Source organism: Thermobia domestica, chromosome 6 (genome assembly GCF_964235325.1).
Source record: "Thermobia domestica chromosome 6, izTheDome1.hap1.1, whole genome shotgun sequence".
NCBI classification, from domain to species: Eukaryota; Metazoa; Arthropoda; class Insecta; order Zygentoma; family Lepismatidae; genus Thermobia; species Thermobia domestica.
In genome coordinates, this window is record NC_137459.1 from 49,590,783 (window position 1) to 49,609,540 (window position 18,758).

Below are 18,758 nucleotides of genomic sequence, written 5' to 3' on the forward strand. Positions count from 1 at the left end.
TACGTCTCACGGTAATGTCGGTTAGGCTAAAGGAGACGGTGATGATGAGAGATGAGTGAAAAGGTGGGATGAAGAAAGTGGGAGGAAACGGTAAAACCCCGAGAAAACCCACGAGCACTGTGTTTGTCCACCACAAAGTCCACAGGGCGCGAGCTGGGATCGAACCAGGGATCCCAAGCACCGGAGGTGAACGCTCTACCATTGAGCCACCGCGCCCCCTAATTCCCGAAGGAGTATGGAGAAGAATTTATATCGAATTTTCAACATAAAAGCACATTAATCCCAATTTTAAAGAAAATAACCCTTCTATATGTAGTTCTGTGTGAAAGGTAATTACCCCTTCTATCTACCACCAAAATTGGATTACACGTACCTAAATTTTCTTTCTTTTATCTTACCACAACAATTGACCTCTGTTTCCTATTCTGACTGGGATTTTTTCCCACCACCTTAAATTCCCATTACACTTGACGGAAACAGTGGCAGTTTTAGCGGGTAGGCCGGGTAGACTATAACTGATATTATACCACCTCCTGATCCTTAACGACATTATTATTTTCGTTTTTATTAGTGTCCTGATTCTAACATTATACTATCTTGTTGAGCCACACAATGAGTAAACCAAATTGACATAATACAAAATGTCGTTTATTGTATACCTTCTTTTTATAAACGTTATGATTCTTAAAAGGTAGTTGACATTATGTATAACCTGGCTTCTGTTACCATAGTAATATCTAAATATGTCGCCTTGGTGATAACAACAAAACCTTCATTGATTTAATACATTGATTTATAGTAGACCTATGTATTTTCTCTTCTACTTCTTTTTAACCTAGCTGGCTAGTGCATATTTTATAGACAAGATCACAATTTTGCCCAAAGAATACAATTAAAAATACAATATATCGTTGTAAGACAAAGGCCTACCCCCCAAAATTGAAAAATATATAAACGCTAAAAGATACAATAAAGAGTAAATTTATTTTCCACTATTAATGATAGATAATTATTTAACAAATAGCATCAACTACTAGTGTTAAAGTAGTTTCCCACTGTCATTAATCAATCAAATATGTGTGTGTATCCATAAGCGAGGGAGCGGGCTTACCCAAAATTAAAATCCTACAGTGTACCTAGACAAAAATTCCACGAAACTAAAAATATTGTTGTTGATTCAGTGCAAGTTTGAACATGCTCCAATTGTTACGTGAGTGAGAACGTTTGAAGTAGGGATGGCCAAAATTTTCCGGAATCCGGATTCCGGAAATTTTGTTTTCCGGAATCGGAAAATTTACTTTCCGGAATTCGGAAAAATTCCGGAATTCAGAAAAATTCCGGAATTCGGAAAAATTCCGGAATTCGAAAAAATTCCGGAATTCAGAAAAATTCCGGATTTCGGAAAAATTCCGGAATTCAGAAAAAATCCGGATTTCGGAAAAATTCCGGATTTCGGAAAAATTCCGACATTCGGAAAAAATCCGGAATTTAGAAAAAATCGGAATTTTTCCGATTTTACTTTCTGGATTCCGGAAAATAAAAATTCTGGAATTATCCATCCTTAGCTAATAGCTGTTAAAAGAGAAACACAATAATGAATAGGCTATATATGCTGTATTAATTTCTTGTAGTTGGATATGTTTTTATCATTTACGTAGACAATTGCTACTGGAGTTATTTACTACTTTATGAGAAAGGTCTTATTTTCACACACAAAAAAAGTCGCCGGTATATCTCAAACATTATCGCGTTCCCACCTGCAGCTGCTCCAAAGAACTGCAAGCTACTTTTTAACCAGGCGAAAGGCAGTGAAGGAAAATAAATCTCAACAAATATTCTAATAACATTCGCTTATTGTCAACATACCTACAGTGAGCGCAGAAAGTGTTCGTACACCGTGCATACTTTATATTGAAAACAGCTAGCATGAGAACGGGAGGTGGAAAATATATATATAACCAGAATTAAGACTACACATTCATACATTTTATTTCTATATACAAGAGAAAGGCCAAACAAACACAATCACTGTTTTGTTCAGAAGAAAAGAGAGAATTCCTTTTTTGTAAACGCAAAAAGTCACCGTACACTTATGCTTGAATTAATGCTTATAAAGTATATTGCGTTATTTAATATTTTGTGGGATTACCCTGTGCGTTAATGATTGTCTGTAGTCTTCGTGGCATTGATTTCACCTGTAGTAGTTCGTAGTTCTGTAGCTTCGGGACTGATTATGTCCCATTCTTCTTGAATAGCTTTTCTTAGGCCTTCTTTAGTAGACAAGCTGTGCCTTCTGATTCTTGTCTCCAGAACAGATCATAGATGTTCTATGGGGTTCATGTCTGGGGATTGGGGAGGTGTGCGAAGCTGTTTCAAGGTATTATAGAGTCAGGGGCGGATCCAGAGGGGGGCGATAATTGCGATGTATAATGTTTCTATCACTGTGCGAAACCATAAAAAAATAATAAAAATAATAATAATAATAAAAAAGAACTGGAAGACCAAGAGTGTTGAGTGAACAAGTTAAACGTTACATTATTAGGGAAAGAAAAAAGGTTCCAAAAAGTAGTGCTGTGCAATTGGCAACGGATCTGGAAACACGCGGTGTTAAAGTATCAGCCAGTACAGTGCGGAATATTTGCAGGGTATCATGGTCGGATAGCCAGGAAAATGTTCTGGGTGAACAAGACAAATCATATAAAGAGACTAAAGTTTGAAAAAGAGTATAAAGATAAGGGATCAGGCTTCTTTCTGGAATAGGGTCATATTTTCGGACGAAAGTAAATTTAATTTTATCGAGTCCAATGGGAGGCGTATGGTATGGCGCAAGGTGAATACAGAGATGAATCCTCAAAATCTCGTCCCTAAAGTAAGACACGGAGGAGGGTCCGTGCTCGTCTGGGGTTGTATGAGTGCCTCAGGAGTGGGTCGTCTCCACCTTATCGATGGAGTGATGATCCACAAAGTGTATATTAACATATTAAAGGAATATCTCCATACTAGTGCGCAGAAGATGGTTCTTGAAAACAATTTATTGTTCAGCAAGACAACGACTCCAAACATACAGCGGAAAATACTCGATTGTGGCAACTCTATACAGGGGCGGATCCAGGACGGACTTCTGGGGAAGGGGCGGTCGGCAGTAATACTGTTACTTTTAAGAGCTCCAAACTTGTTATGGATGGGTTTATTTATATATAAAATAAGAAAGTTTCCTCTTGTGGGGGAAGGGCGATGGCCCCGATCGCCCCCCTCTGGATCTGCCCCTGAGGTTTGCTATCTTTCTCAAAGACTTACCCTTCTTATGCACTTTAATAATTACTTTTCTTGTCTTCTCATTTGTTTCTGTTCGGTTGCTTCCCATTTCGACAGCCCACCGTGCAGTTTTTTCACTCCTATTCACAACTAAACTCATTCTGTTACTCGTCATGCTATACAGAGGTGTATACTCAGGTGAATACTAGTGAACCCCAGTTGTGGTATCTTTGTTTCGTATTCGTACGTCAGGTGTACGATCACTTTTTGCGTCTACTCTATACATTTTCTACGGAATTTATTTACTTTCTGACCATTAAACTTGTCTTTGTGGTTCTTTATTGATATATTCATAAAGCTTAGTTTTCATTATTCATATTGTGTGTGTTATTACACTTCTTAAGTTTTCTGTTTCTTTTTCGCAGGCATTCTCGTTTCAATAGCATAGGTGTACGAACACTTTCTGCGCTCACTGTATGTACAGTAAATACAAATTTATAATTTTTGACTTTACGAAGTATACAATGTAATTGTTCAATAATTAACATAATCAGGCATTCATTAATTTATATTAATATAATAGTTAACAAAACTAATAAGCGGGTGATTGATGACTCAGTGGTAGAGTTTTCATCTATGGTATTCTAACCCAGGACATGTGGGTTTTCGATGGCTAATTTTGTATTCGAAAATTTTCCCGGTGGTACTCTTGGTTCCTTTTCTTATATTTGTTCCATCATCACTCATTAACGAATTTAGTTTATCAAAACTCTATAGCCACATATTCATTCTGTCCGTCAGTGAAACAAACAGTCTCAAGAACTATCTGATGGATTACCAATCAATTTTGGCCATGATGTACAGAGTCAATAGTTAAGAATCGAGTTCCCTGATGAATGTAATATTCAAACTGGAAGCGGTACAAATCAACCATTTCCGGTTTTAACGTTAATCATTATATAGTAAATATGGTAATAGATAGCGAGAAGCGGTTTCCAGTAATCGACATATATAACATTCATGTAGATAGAATGTTACCCAGTTTGTGCATCTGCTGAAAATAATGAGCTTAGGTATTTAGAGAGCATTTTCCGCTTTAGAAAATGTGTGCTTGGTAAAGAATGTAGAGAATTAGCTGAGTCAGGCACGTAGCTAGAATATGGTAATAGGAAGGGGAGGTCTGTCACGAAATACTGTGGTTATTTACCAGGGGCTCAATAATTCTAAACTATTTTATTGGCAACATATTGACAACCCAGTCACTCTGTGCCTGATTTGGGGATGCTTTTTAGAGTGAAACTGAGTGCCTTCCACTCACCATCTAGAATGAGTGGGAATGATTTAATATTCATATGCGAGAGGTTTACCAAATGGGGATTACTCCAAATAAGAAAACATTAACTTCATCTGATTAATAACAACTATACTTCCCATAAATAAGATTTTATGACTGCAAGCGTTTGTGATGCGTTAATGACGGATAATTGGAATATTTGCCAGACGAGTATTGCTATGATCGAGTATTGAGCCTTTGAGCCCTGAGTAGGAGTAACACATACCTGATAGTTCTAATGATGCTCCAATGATGACCTCGGTGTTGGATGTTGATCCTCCAAGTTGACGCTCCCAATTACTGGTTGGTGTGGACGAGCATTGAGTTATGGAATTCTCCCAAATGCTTATGTTGAGTCGGCGTTCTACGTGGATCGAATAACATATTCTATGATGACTGTCCGTTGACTGTCATTTGACTGTCCGGCTAACTTTGACTAAACTCTCAAAGACTTAATTATGAAGACAACATTATGCTGACTCTTGAATAATAACATTCTGCAGCTTGCATTATATCAGATTCGTAACACTTAATTACCTTAACCTTAATGTTTTATAATATGCGATCCTTGCAACATGAACATTGATTAAAAATAAAATTGAAATTATACTTAATTATTAACTTGAAAAACGAGTAGTGCCAAAATATGTTGGTTCGTTTAGCCAAGATTTCTAATGGGGGCATGATATGAAATACTGTGGTTACACACCAGAGGCTCGATCAATCTAAATATTTTACTGACAACATACCCATATTGATTGGTTAGGACAATAAAATGAGGATATATTAGTAAGTATTTTAATAAGAAGCTATGAAGAAATCTCGAGTAAAAGAATATAAAAAAGTATTGAAAAAGATATCGTCTTCCGAGGTCATTCGAACGGTGTCGAGAATTTTGCGTCTGGGAAATTTGCGCCCTACCTCAAGAACAGGGAAAATTGCGCCTGCGATGTACCTCCACCGGGAAGTTTGAGCCCTGCGAAATAAAAGAACCTACTGGAGCTTACGCATTTCTTCGGAGGGGCTGACATTACAGCATAAACAATCCTCCCCCCACAACCATGCCATTTGTGCTTTATTTTCATTGTGGCTATATAAGGGGAGAATAAACTTCAATATAAGCCAAAAGAACACAACGGATCAACGCAATCACTGCTTTTTCCAGAGATGATTTTGGGGGAACACTGGCCTCCCCAGAGCTCTCAGAGTGCCCCCTCGGAGGAGACCAAAATAATACGTCTATAATATAATAATAAATAGAATAGTACCAGCAGTGACCCCCCTCCGGAATACTAAATGTGCCCCCCGGAACATTTTTCCTGAAAGAACGACTGAACGCAATTGTGTGTTTGAAGTGTAATTCCAGCAAGTAAACACACTGTACATAGTTTTCTTGATAATATTACTGAACTGATTTTACATTCACTTTACATTTTCTTTTCTATATTTTGTGTCCTGAAAAGCCAAACAACTCGCAGGGATTGTGAACAGAGATATCTGAGTAGAGCCAAACAGCCTTTTGTAGATTAAATTATACTCTTTGATTATATTAATAAATAGTTATATATCAGTCATTTATACGTTTATTGTAAATTTTGTAGTAAAATGAAAAAATGTATTTGTATGGATTGCCCTTTAGTGAACTAAAATTGTATTTTTTTCATTTGTTCGGAATATTATAACGGATGGAGTAACTCACTGAGACGATGAGAGGCAAGCCTAGTTCAAGTGCGAATGGAAGTTACTTTACACAATACAATAATAAGTTGAATTGTAGGGCACTAACATCCCAGTGCAAATATATAGCCGGCGCATTTTCCCCTCTTTTTGGGGTAGGGCGCAAATTTCCCGGGCGCAAAATTCTCGCATTCAAGGAAAATATAATGTCCGTGAAGTTGACAAGCCACTTATGTCAGACTCCAATTTCGACTTTAAACGTCGCTAGTGCTACGTTAGTGTTCGATAGTGACGCAAATCGTTAGTACTCCAACTGCATGCCAACACGCCCACTTCTAAGAATCATTTCAAAAATGAGGTTAACCGTTAGAGCAAGTAAGTGCTCATTGGTGCCATTAACATTAACGTTAAAGCCTCCATCGTACGACCCTACACCACGTTTTTTGCTAGTCTCAATGCGTCCCTATATTCTCGCGAACATTCTGACGTGCCCAAGTTAGTTACTTTTATTTTGGGGGGGGGACTATTGTTTATCTGTTATTGTTTATTGTTTATTGCTAGTCTGCAGAGTAGTCCTTACATTAATATGCCATTGTCCTTGATAATCATTGCGTATTTACAAGCAATTTGTTATTACTGTTAGAAGATATCAAAAAACAACAGATAAAATCTACTACTTAACGGTTCATATTTTTCTTTTACAGTACATAAACGATTAATAATGATAATAATAATAATAATAATAATAATAATAATAATAATAAGACTATTCCAGCATAAAAGTTATCAATTGCATCACACTGGCAACAAGCGACGCATATTTTAACTTCATAAAAAATCGTTTCTCACGATTTTCTGGAAAACTACGTATGATAACATCTTCATTATGTCAAGTTGTTTATCTCAGTGTGATATATGTCTTACCTCTGGACAATATCACAGTAAAACAAAAATTAAATATTAGGAGTACATCGTACTTTTGGACTACATCTCATTAACCATGGGAAGATTGAGTAGTGTATACTTTAGGATGTAAGTTTCGGCTTAACTTGCATCATACATTCTTAGGATTACAAAAAGGAAATTTGTTCGTTTGCATTTGAACAAAATTCTTAGGATTACAAAAAGAAAAAATATTTTTTCCGAAATCCGGAATTTTTCCGAAATCCGGTTATTGAGTTAAGGAATTCTCCCAAATGCTTATGTTGACTCGGCGTTCTACGTGGATCGAATAACATACTCTATGATGACTGTCCGTTGACTGTCATTTGACTGTCCGGCTAACTTTGACTAAACTCTCAAAGACTTAATTATGAAGACTACTAACAATTACTTGTAGCCGATTCTAAAAGCTGTTTCAAGACTTTCTCCGGGACTGATCTACCAGACACTCTCCGGGACTCATCCTGAAGCTCTCTTGTCCTCCAGTTTTGTTCAACCTGGTCCAACTCCTGTCGTCTGCTGGACGGCACGTGCGACCCCTTTTCACGTGGAAAAACAAATTCTTTCCATGTGTCAAGACTCAAAAACTGCAACTCTCGACACACTCTGATTTCTCGATTCTAAGCAATTTCCTCATATCCGTGATTTTGTGAAATGTGTGAAAGCTTACAGTTTCTCTTTTTACAATGTACAGAATTTGGCTAATGCACGGATTGACGCATTGTCTGCATTACCTTCCTGCATTGCCAGACTCTCAACGAAGACATTTTATTAACATTCTATTTACAACATTATGCTGACTCTTGAATAATAACATTCTGCAGCTTGCATTATATCAGATTCGTAACACTTAATTACCTTAACCTTAATGTTTTATAATATGCGATCCTTGCAACATGAACATTGATTAAAAATAAAATTGAAATTATACTTAATTATTAACTTGAAAAACGAGTAGTGCCAAAATATGTTGGTTCGTTTAGCCAAGATTTCTAATGGGGGCATGATATGAAATACTGTGGTTACACACCAGAGGCTCGATCAATCTAAATATTTTACTGACAACATACCCATATTGATTGGTTAGGACAATAAAATGAGGATATATTAGTAAGTATTTTAATAAGAAGCTATGAAGAAATCTCGAGTAAAAGAATATAAAAAAAGTATTGAAAAAGATATCGTCTTCCGAGGTCATTCGAACGGTGTCGAGAATTTTGCGTCTGGGAAATTTGCGCCCTACCTCAAGAACAGGGAAAATTGCGCCTGCGATGTACCTCCACCGGGAAGTTTGAGCCCTGCGAAATAAAAGAACCTACTGGAGCTTACGCATTTCCTCGGAGGGGCTGACATTACAGCATAAACAATCCTCCCCCCACAACCATGCCATTTGTGCTTTATTTTCATTGTGGCTATATAAGGGGAGAATAAACTTCAATATAAGCCAAAAGAACACAACGGATCAACGCAATCACTGCTTTTTCCAGAGATGATTTTGGGGGAACACTGGCCTCCCCAGAGCTCTCAGAGTGCCCCCTCGGAGGAGACCAAAATAATACGTCTATAATATAATAATAAATAGAATAGTACCAGCAGTGACCCCCCTCCGGAATACTAAATGTGCCCCCCGGAACATTTTTCCTGAAAGAACGACTGAACGCAATTGTGTGTTTGAAGTGTAATTCCAGCAAGTAAACACACTGTACATAGTTTTCTTGATAATATTACTGAACTGATTTTACATTCACTTTACATTTTCTTTTCTATATTTTGTGTCCTGAAAAGCCAAACAACTCGCAGGGATTGTGAACAGAGATATCTGAGTAGAGCCAAACAGCCTTTTGTAGATTAAATTATACTCTTTGATTATATTAATAAATAATTATATATCAGTCATTTATACGTTTATTGTAAATTTTGTAGTAAAATGAAAAATTGTATTTGTATGGATTGCCCTTTAGTGAACTAAAATTGTATTTTTTTCATTTGTTCGGAATATTATAACGGATGGAGTAACTCACTGAGACGATGAGAGGCAAGCCTAGTTCAAGTGCGAATGGAAGTTACTTTACACAATACAATAATAAGTTGAATTGTAGGGCACTAACATCCCAGTGCAAATATATAGCCGGCGCATTTTCCCCTCTTTTTGGGGTAGGGCGCAAATTTCCCGGGCGCAAAATTCTCGCATTCAAGGAAAATATAATGTCCGTGAAGTTGACAAGCCACTTATGTCAGACTCCAATTTCGACTTTAAACGTCGCTAGTGCTACGTTAGTGTTCGATAGTGACGCAAATCGTTAGTACTCCAACTGCATGCCAACACGCCCACTTCTAAGAATCATTTCAAAAATGAGGTTAACCGTTAGAGCAAGTAAGTGCTCATTGGTGCCATTAACATTAACGTTAAAGCCTCCATCGTACGACCCTACACCACGTTTTTTGCTAGTCTCAATGCGTCCCTATATTCTCGCGAACATTCTGACGTGCCCAAGTTAGTTACTTTTATTTTGGGGGGGGGGACTATTGTTTATCTGTTATTGTTTATTGTTTATTGCTAGTCTGCAGAGTAGTCCTTACATTAATATGCCATTGTCCTTGATAATCATTGCGTATTTACAAGCAATTTGTTATTACTGTTAGAAGATATCAAAAAACAACAGATAAAATCTACTACTTAACGGTTCATATTTTTCTTTTACAGTACATAAACGATTAATAATGATAATAATAATAATAATAATAATAATAATAATAATAATAATAATAATAATAATAATAATAAGACTATTCCAGCATAAAAGTTATCAATTGCATCACACTGGCAACAAGCGACGCATATTTTAACTTCATAAAAAATCGTTTCTCACGATTTTCTGGAAAACTACGTATGATAACATCTTCATTATGTCAAGTTGTTTATCTCAGTGTGATATATGTCTTACCTCTGGACAATATCACAGTAAAACAAAAATTAAATATTAGGAGTACATCGTACTTTTGGACTACATCTCATTAACCATGGGAAGATTGAGTAGTGTATACTTTAGGATGTAAGTTTCAGCTTAACTTGCATCATACATTCTTAGGATTACAAAAAGGAAATTTGTTCGTTTGCATTTGAACAAAATTCTTAGGATTACAAAAAGAAAAAATATTTTTTCCGAAATCCGGAATTTTTCCGAATTCCGGATTTTTTCCGAATTCCGGATTTTTTCCGAAATCCGGAATTTTCCCGAATTCCGGATTTTTTCTGAATTCCGGATTTTTCCCGAATTCCGGATTTTTTCCGAATTCCGGATTTTTCCGAATTCCGGAATTTTTCCGAAATCCGGAATTTTTCCGAATTCCGGAATTTTTTGAAATCCGGATTTTTCCGAAATCCGGAATTTTTTTGAAATCCGGAATTTTTTTGAAATCCGGAATTTTTCCGAATTCCGGAATTTTCTGATTTTACTTTCCGGATTCCGGAAAGTAAAAATTCCGGAATTGGCCATCCCTAGTTTGAAGTCAAATTGTGGTTATGAAGTGCGTTACGAAAATGGACCGGCAACAGTTCAAGCCAACGTTGTACCATCAAATTTTGTGTTAATCTTGGCCGATCACCTACTGTGATTTATGAAAAATCACAAAGGGCTTGTGGAGAACATTCCTTATCCAAGACAAATCTTCAAATGGCACAAATTCTTTCCAGGATTCCGAGAACAATGTAGACGAATCTCGTGCGAGAAGACCTTCTGCTTCAAAAAGAATTACAATGTGGAAAGAATGGAGCCTGTTGTAAGATCAGATCGCCGATTTACGATGAAAATGATCAGCACTAAGTTAAATTTGAATATGTTTGCCATCTATTATCTTTTAACACAGGATTTGGACAACTGAGCAGTCTCCATCAATGAATTTATGAAAACAAAAATCTTGTGATTCCCCAGCTTTTCTATTCCTCAGTTTTCAGTTCCTGTGACTTATTTTTTATTCCCCTTGCTCAAAAACTACTTAAGAGAGAGCCATTTTAGTACTTTGGATAACATTCAGAAGAAAGTAACCGACGAGCTTAAAAAATTGTTCCAACACTGCTATGAAAAGTAGAAACAACGCCTCCATTGCTGTGTAGCTGCCCAAGGGAAAAATTTTGAAGAGCGTAACCTTGATTTTTAAAAGTAATGAAATCAACGTTAAAAGAAAACCACTCATTAGTTTCCTAACACACCTCCTATATACATGTATCGATGTCTGAAATCTGTCAACAGTTTTCTAAAATGTTAGATAAAGGGTATTCTAAGAATAATGTGCTAGGAACAGCTTTCAAACTAGAATGCTCATATAAGTTTAATTCATATTGGATTTCATTTAATGAACAAAACTATGAATCTTGTTCTTTATTAAAATAACTTTGAAGGTTAGTTTGAAACAATTGTTATTAGCACTAGAAAATTTGTGTATTAAGTATCTTGAGCTATCCGACGTATGAGACATGATTAAACATGATTCTTAATAGGGCTATTATCGGCAATAGTATTCCAAGTTAATTTCCTCGTTATTTTCCTGAATGCTCTCTATATTTTCCATTACATAAGTTTATGTCCATTATATTCTACAACTATACCGTTGCAAACCTATCATGTCCTTAAAAAGCAGATCGTGTGTTGTCGGGACGTCATATTTGTACCTATACATAATTCAAAATCAAGTACTTCATTAGGACAATGCAACTCTTTTGCTAGAATGACCAAATCTTGTTTCTGAAAACAGAAATTTAGTTGTGTGATACCTTATACTCTAGTGTCCAAAATTAAACAATCTCTTGCGTATTATGTATACCCATGGAAAAGTTCTAGGAAGTACGAAATTCATTCCAAGATTTCTTTAATGTTCTGTAAATTTTGAAAGACCTGTGTTAAAGCCTATATGATATAGATGATTATTCTATCGGTTTGTGGAAGTTAGAGGAATTTCTGCTATCGTCACATTGTAGAACGGAAATTAACTTTCGTTCCTAATTGTCCAAAAAACACTTTACCGCAGATACTCCAGTTACTTCCAGTTATTACCCTAGTATTTGGCATGCTTCATCGCATTAATACATTCCGCGAATCAGAACATACATTTTGAGCTTTTCAATTGGAGACACCGTCTGAATCATTTCCACCATTAGCATGCTTTTGAAAACTAAGAAATTGTATGCTTTAACTGAAAGTAGAACAAAATTACAGAGGGATTATACGATTACAGTATTTTTATTACTAAGCAACCCTACTAGGATGCAAATTAAGAAAGTAAATACTTGTCACATTACGTTGTGAATGTCTTGAGTTTCTGAAGCAAAATCTCAGCTCATCAGGGTTGATGTATGCGATTGGAAACATGTGAAATTAGAACTGCAGCGCTTAGACCATCGGTTCAGTTACAGATACCTGTCATGTTTCAATCGAGACATGTAATGTGGCTGTCATTTCAATGTGAGATCCATCAACAATCCATTTAGAGAACTTGAATGTAGTGTGTGTGTGTGTGTGCGTGTCTTTACTGTAAACAATAGATCATTGAGATCAGCAGGAACTTTTAAGGAAATAATCGCATTGCTAAAACTCGAAATAGATAACGTTCTATGTAGCTTACTGACCGATATTGTTCCTTCATATTTATGAGGATATTATGTCCTTCACTTTCACTTGTGCGTTTTCCTATGCATCAGTAGTGAGTTATTGATCAACATTAAACAGTGGATATACCATTATCGTAGTGTGTGATATTGTATAGTCAAAACACACTAGAGTGAAATTCAATAGAAATGAAGAAAGGTGTATTTTTTAAAAAAAAAACACTAATTTTTCCGTGAAAGAGAAAGGAACCGTAGCATTCCTGAAGGAAACAAGGTGAGCTTATAAAAAAAGATGAAATTTCTTTATATTTTCGCATTCCACTTATACTCGATATACTATAGCAGTGATTCTCAACCTATTTCCTATCACGACCTCCATTTTGTCATATTCTCTTGCCAGCGACCCCCTTATAATTTCTGGTTTGTAATAAGCTTGTGTGGGATTTTTATTATACCTATTGCGGAGATCCCACAATATACATCTATTTCTATAATAGCAGAATCCATTTCTTGTATATAGTGGATACAGTAACTTCCCTAAAAACGCATGTATAATTCCATTTGCTACATCGTACCTGTGAGAAAGTAGTTTTTCTTCTATGGTAAGCATTAAAACAAAGACATGAAATCTCTTAGCAGTTGAAGACTTGATAATGTGCACCACAAAGATTGAACCTGACATTGCCGCACTAGTGAAATCACACCTTGCTCAGGTATCTCATTAGCTTTCATTTTTAATTGTGTTTCAATATGCAGGTATTTGTTTTTTTCTGGTATTTTAATATGCAGTTCTCATTAGTTTCATATCGTACCTCTTTCATTTAAATTGATTTTTAAACGACTCTGCACCTATTCAAATGCTTAGTAGACTTATTTTTTGTTGTTCTAACAGTATGTATAAAAATAAAAATAATGCCTGTCAGACCAAAATTAAAAATAACACTAGCCTGTAAAATTAAAGTCACTAAAAAGTGTTTAAAATATAATTGATGATCTTTATGTATTTTGGTATGTTAATTCCGAAAATAACATTCATATTTCTGCATCACGTAAAGTTTCTGTATAAAAGAGAGTCATAGCTGCAAAGAGAGGTAGCTTACAAATTCTTACTTTGTGAACATACTTTATGAAATGATTACCTTTCAGTTTTTAATAAAACACGAACAAATATGTTTACAGGTCGTCATGTTGCATTTTTGCGTGAAAACTCCGTCTTCGGTGTTTTTTTCTGGGCTGATTGCGGAAGGTCTCTCTACAGCATCCAACAGAAATCTACTAGCATGTTGACGTTCCATCTTTCCTGGTACCTTCGCTACATGTCCTTGATACTTTGATGGAATTCATCTACATGTTCGTCACTTATTGCACCTAGACTTCCTGGGAAGCGGTTTAAATGTGAATTAAGGAAATGCAGTTCTAAACTCATTGAGCATCCCAAAACTTTGAAGTTTACTAACATGTTTTATACACTGGACTTGAAGTCAGGACCCTTAAAGTTACCAAGAATTTTGTCAACGATTTCTTTAAATGCATTCCAAGCCTTTCACTCAGGTATGGTCATCGTATCATCGAACTCCTTATCTTTCATTAGTTTTCTGATGTCTGGACCAATAAATACATCCTCTTTGATTTTAGCTTCTGAAAGTCCTGGACACTTATCAGTCAAGTATCGAAGAATATCGCCCTCTTTTGACTGAATTTTTACGAACTGTTTCATGAGGCCAAGTTTAATATGAAGTACCGGGAGGACAGTGGCGTAACTAAATGCTTGGGGGCCCTCGCGGAGACAGCATGGAGTGGGGCCTCTTCTCTACGTCTCACTTCGCGATTTGTGCGCCCCCGATGACTTGGGGTCCTCCGCAATGCGGGGTCTGCGGGGGCCCTTATTTCCGCCCCTGCGAGAGGAGGATTATACTAAAATCAACTAAGCTTTCCTGTATTTTATTTTTACCTCAAGGCTGTTAGAATGTTCGAAATGGTCAAACTTTCTGGGTCCAATGATGAGCTCTATCCCTGCTATCGCATTCGCAGAGGAAGCATTGATATTTGGTGTACCCTGCCTATTGCCCTAGAACCATGGAAATAACTTCTAAATCACTGCATTTTGTCCAGTACTTTTGTGACAAAGTTTTGTAAAGATTAGAGATATTTTCTTAACTTTCTTATAGAAACCCAGAGTGAGCAACTGGAACTGAGGCGTATCCACTGACATTATGTAGCATCATTACTTTTAATGCTTCTTTTCGAAAAGTCGATAAACAGTCTCCAGTCCTTAACCTCATATTGTATATACATTAACTTCTTCATCAAACAATTGACAATGTAGCAATATACTAGGCTTCCTTCTTCACGAAAGTAAGGAATGAAATCTCTTTCTCTTTTTCCAAACCAAGAAAAAAGAAATACCAGGTTCCTGATTTTTTCCCCTTCAGTCGGGAACGCAGTAGCTTTGCGCACTTCTTTGTAAAAACTAAATCCCTAACTAAATAATTAAGTTCTACCTCCAAAAATAGCTCAGGGTTATTGTTTCCTGCAATAGCTTCAAACTCGTCTGTATCCTGATTAACATCTTACTCATAACTTAAGTTGGTATCCTCTAATGTTCCTGGACGGGTTGGAATAGGTATTTCCGAGCAATGTAAAGCGAGGTGTCTTGCTGAAGGTAGGTATGGATAAGCAATGTACTTTCTTTTGTTGTTATTGAACCTTATATGTTACACGGAAAAAAAGTTACTGATAGGATTTCGGAGCTCTCTCCACTTTCACCACTTTCCAAACTCCTTACATACGGTTAACACATTTTGTGGGAACCCAGGATTTATCTTGATCACCTAGTTTTACAAAAAAAGAAAAAAAGAGAGAGAAGCAAAATACACTCTTTTGACAATGTATTTATGTTCTAATGACATTTCTTCACTACATATTCTTCACAGATGTACAAAAATGAATCTGGTAAATTCCGACAGACCCTTGGAGCCATTTAGATCACTTCATAAACACTATGGAGAGTTTACAGCGCACACCAAACAGCGTTTACATTCAAAGCTAAGTGAATTCACATGTAGTATAGGTATACTTCTAAACAATTTATCTGACAACCCTATAATAAGAAGTGTCTTTCTTTGCTATTAGAATTGCACGAAACTTAATTTAATAAAGAGTGGTGCCTGAGTTTTGCTTAACAAAAGTAAATTTAATTCAAGAAAATGAAATGCAATCTTTCAGTTTAACGTCCCACGATTATGCCCATTATGCGTAGGGAAACGATGATTAAGGCAAGTGAATGATGGAAGAAGTGGTGGAATGAGAAAGTGGGAGGAAACAGGAGTAACCCGAGAAAAACCACGGACAAGATGTTATCCACCATAAACTTACTTGGGCGGGCATCGAACCAATACCCCACGCACTGAGCCACCGTGTCCCCTGGTAAATTCAATTATTAGGAAGTATATTTGTTTCCTATACGTTTACCTTGTCAATTTGAAACTACATTATCATTAGTCTTCCTGCCATATAGCGATAAGCTATTTAATATGCTCTCTACACAGCTTTCAGAGAAAGAGCCAAAGCATATAGAAGATGTGCGTTTGTGAGAAAACCTTATACGTGATAGAGCTTTTTCAATTATCCCATTGAAATCTGAACCCCTATTTATTAGAATCACTTACTACTTTCTAAACACTTTTTCCATCGTAGGCTAGTGTAATAATTAAAAAATATTTTCCTGTATTAGATTCTAATTATACTTATCTCTTCCGCTTATCTTCGCGGCCCCCTATGAAACCCTCTCGCGATCCGCAGGTTGAGAAACCCTGTACTACAGTTACTCTAATTACTGCCCAATTATTTGGCATTCTTCAACGTATTAATGCAGTCTGCGAATCAGAACACACACCTCTTTCGCTGGAAATTTTCAACTGGAGACCCCCATGAATCGGTTCCACTTCACGCATTGGTATGTAAATATATGTTTGTTCTTATTTTTTTTGTTTTAATTGATATTTAACAATTTCACTGCAGTCAGTTTTACACTGACGGCCGCGGAATTCAGTGCTGTCATTTCGGCCACTGAACAAATAAACAAGAAGTAGAACCGAAAATTTTCCTCATATTGTTCAAGTGCAAAATTGGAAATTAACACATTAGTTGCCATGCGTATCAAATTGATACACAAGGTGACTTACATAACCTTGGTTGATTTGGGTCCGGCAGCCAATATGTCAAGGTTCTGGAATGGCAATACGGATGCAAGGTAAACAAGATCTGAGTCATTATAGCTTCATTAAACTGTATATTAATCTGTACATGTCAATTGATATTTCTCTGACATAAGGAACTGTGATATCACATAAATGCCTAAATCTAATGTGAATTACCATATGTAACGCTTTCTCGTATTCAACAAGTGATTTGTTTTTCCAGCACGATTTCACGGGGACATCTTCAGCGAGGCAGCAATGGAGAATGCTTACTATTTGTGCCACAACGTTCAAGATCTTTTGAAAAGCAGAGGATTTCCTTGGCCAGGAGCTCAGAAGAAGAAAAAGAAGGGGAAGGGAGGCAAAAAGAAGAAGTGAAATGGAAAAGTTCCAATGTTTCTAGTCAACGACCCAACTTTGAATATTCTATTCTCCTTTTGATATTTTCTGGAACTTCTCAGAGTCGTCTCGGTTCACTTTTATGGAATTTCTTACCTTTCAAGGTGGAATATAATCCCTATTTTCTGTACATTCGATTTTATGTAATGGTGCAATAAATAATAGGAACGGAAATTGTATGTTCTATCTTTTTCATTGCACCCAACTTCATGCATGGTCGTATCACAGCTGTGAGTTGGTAAAATGGCCATTCTATCCACACAAGCATTTACATAATACAGATTGAAGAACGCAAGCAAGCCATCGTGAATTTCGATATAATTCTTTGAAAATACTGCACTTTACGTTATGCAAGATTGTCAGAGTTTACATAATAAAATATTGGTTTGCGATATTTCTTTTTTTTTTAAGTTAATTTCGTAGCATTATTGTAGATGAAAAGGGTAATCCTGGTTTCAAATTTGCGTTTGGAGACACAAAATGCATAATGTATATAAAAATAAAAGTGACTATGTTTGTGACTTCGGACCGCTTGAACCACCCGACCGAGCTCAATCAAATTTTCAACATAGATGAGGTTGGGACTTGAATCTTTTTTTTTATCATTTCACTTTGACAGTACAACGTAGGGGAGGGGGAGATATAGAAAATACAAAAAATGAACGTGAGTACCTTTGTGACTAAAGCCGAAAATGGTATATATATATATATATATATATATATATATATATATATATATATATATATATATATATATACCATTTTCGGCTTTAGTCACAAAGGTACTCACGTTCAGGTACTCACGTATATATATATATATATATATATATATATATATATATATATATATATATATATATACAGGGTGGTGGGTAACTTGAAATAAACAGACGATATACAGTCTGATAGATATGGACTGGTTAAAGTTACAGTGGTGTAAGATGTTCTTTTTTAAAGAAAGTGCCAGAAACCAGATATAGATAAATCAATCTGTTAACAGAAAACGTAGAACTTCATTCAACTTCCAACAGATAGCACTGGAATTTCTAGTGATAAAGAAACATTTGTTTCCTTCCCACGTTTATTGCAGTGTCTTTTGAGTTATGCTCTAAAATGGAAAAGAAATGTGGCTTACACCACTGCAACATTGATCAGTTCATATGGTAGAATGAAAATTATAAATGGGAGAAGACTACAATGAGGTGGAGATGTGCAGTGACACAATATGGACAGAATTAAGAATGAAGTGATCCCGGGAACAGTAGAGTTGAAGCCAGTGTAAATAAACTGCAAGAAAGTAGACTGAGATGGTTTGGGCATATAAGAAGATCTTCAGAATACGTAGCTTACT

The 18,758-nt window shown here is 36.1% G+C and overlaps 1 protein-coding gene across 1 annotated transcript in view; it reads left to right on the forward strand.

Annotated features, from left to right (window-relative positions):
* Window positions 1-17,586, forward strand: part of LOC145687661 (small lysine-rich protein 1) — a 114,390-nt gene extending 96,804 nt beyond the window's left edge. Inside the window, exon 3 of the mRNA XM_081761123.1 lies at window positions 17,232-17,586. Coding sequence (XP_081617249.1) covers window positions 17,232-17,386 — 155 coding nt within the window. The 3' untranslated portion in view covers window positions 17,387-17,586. The remainder of the gene's footprint in view (window positions 1-17,231) is intronic.
* The last annotated feature ends 1,172 nt before the right edge of the window (window positions 17,587-18,758 follow it).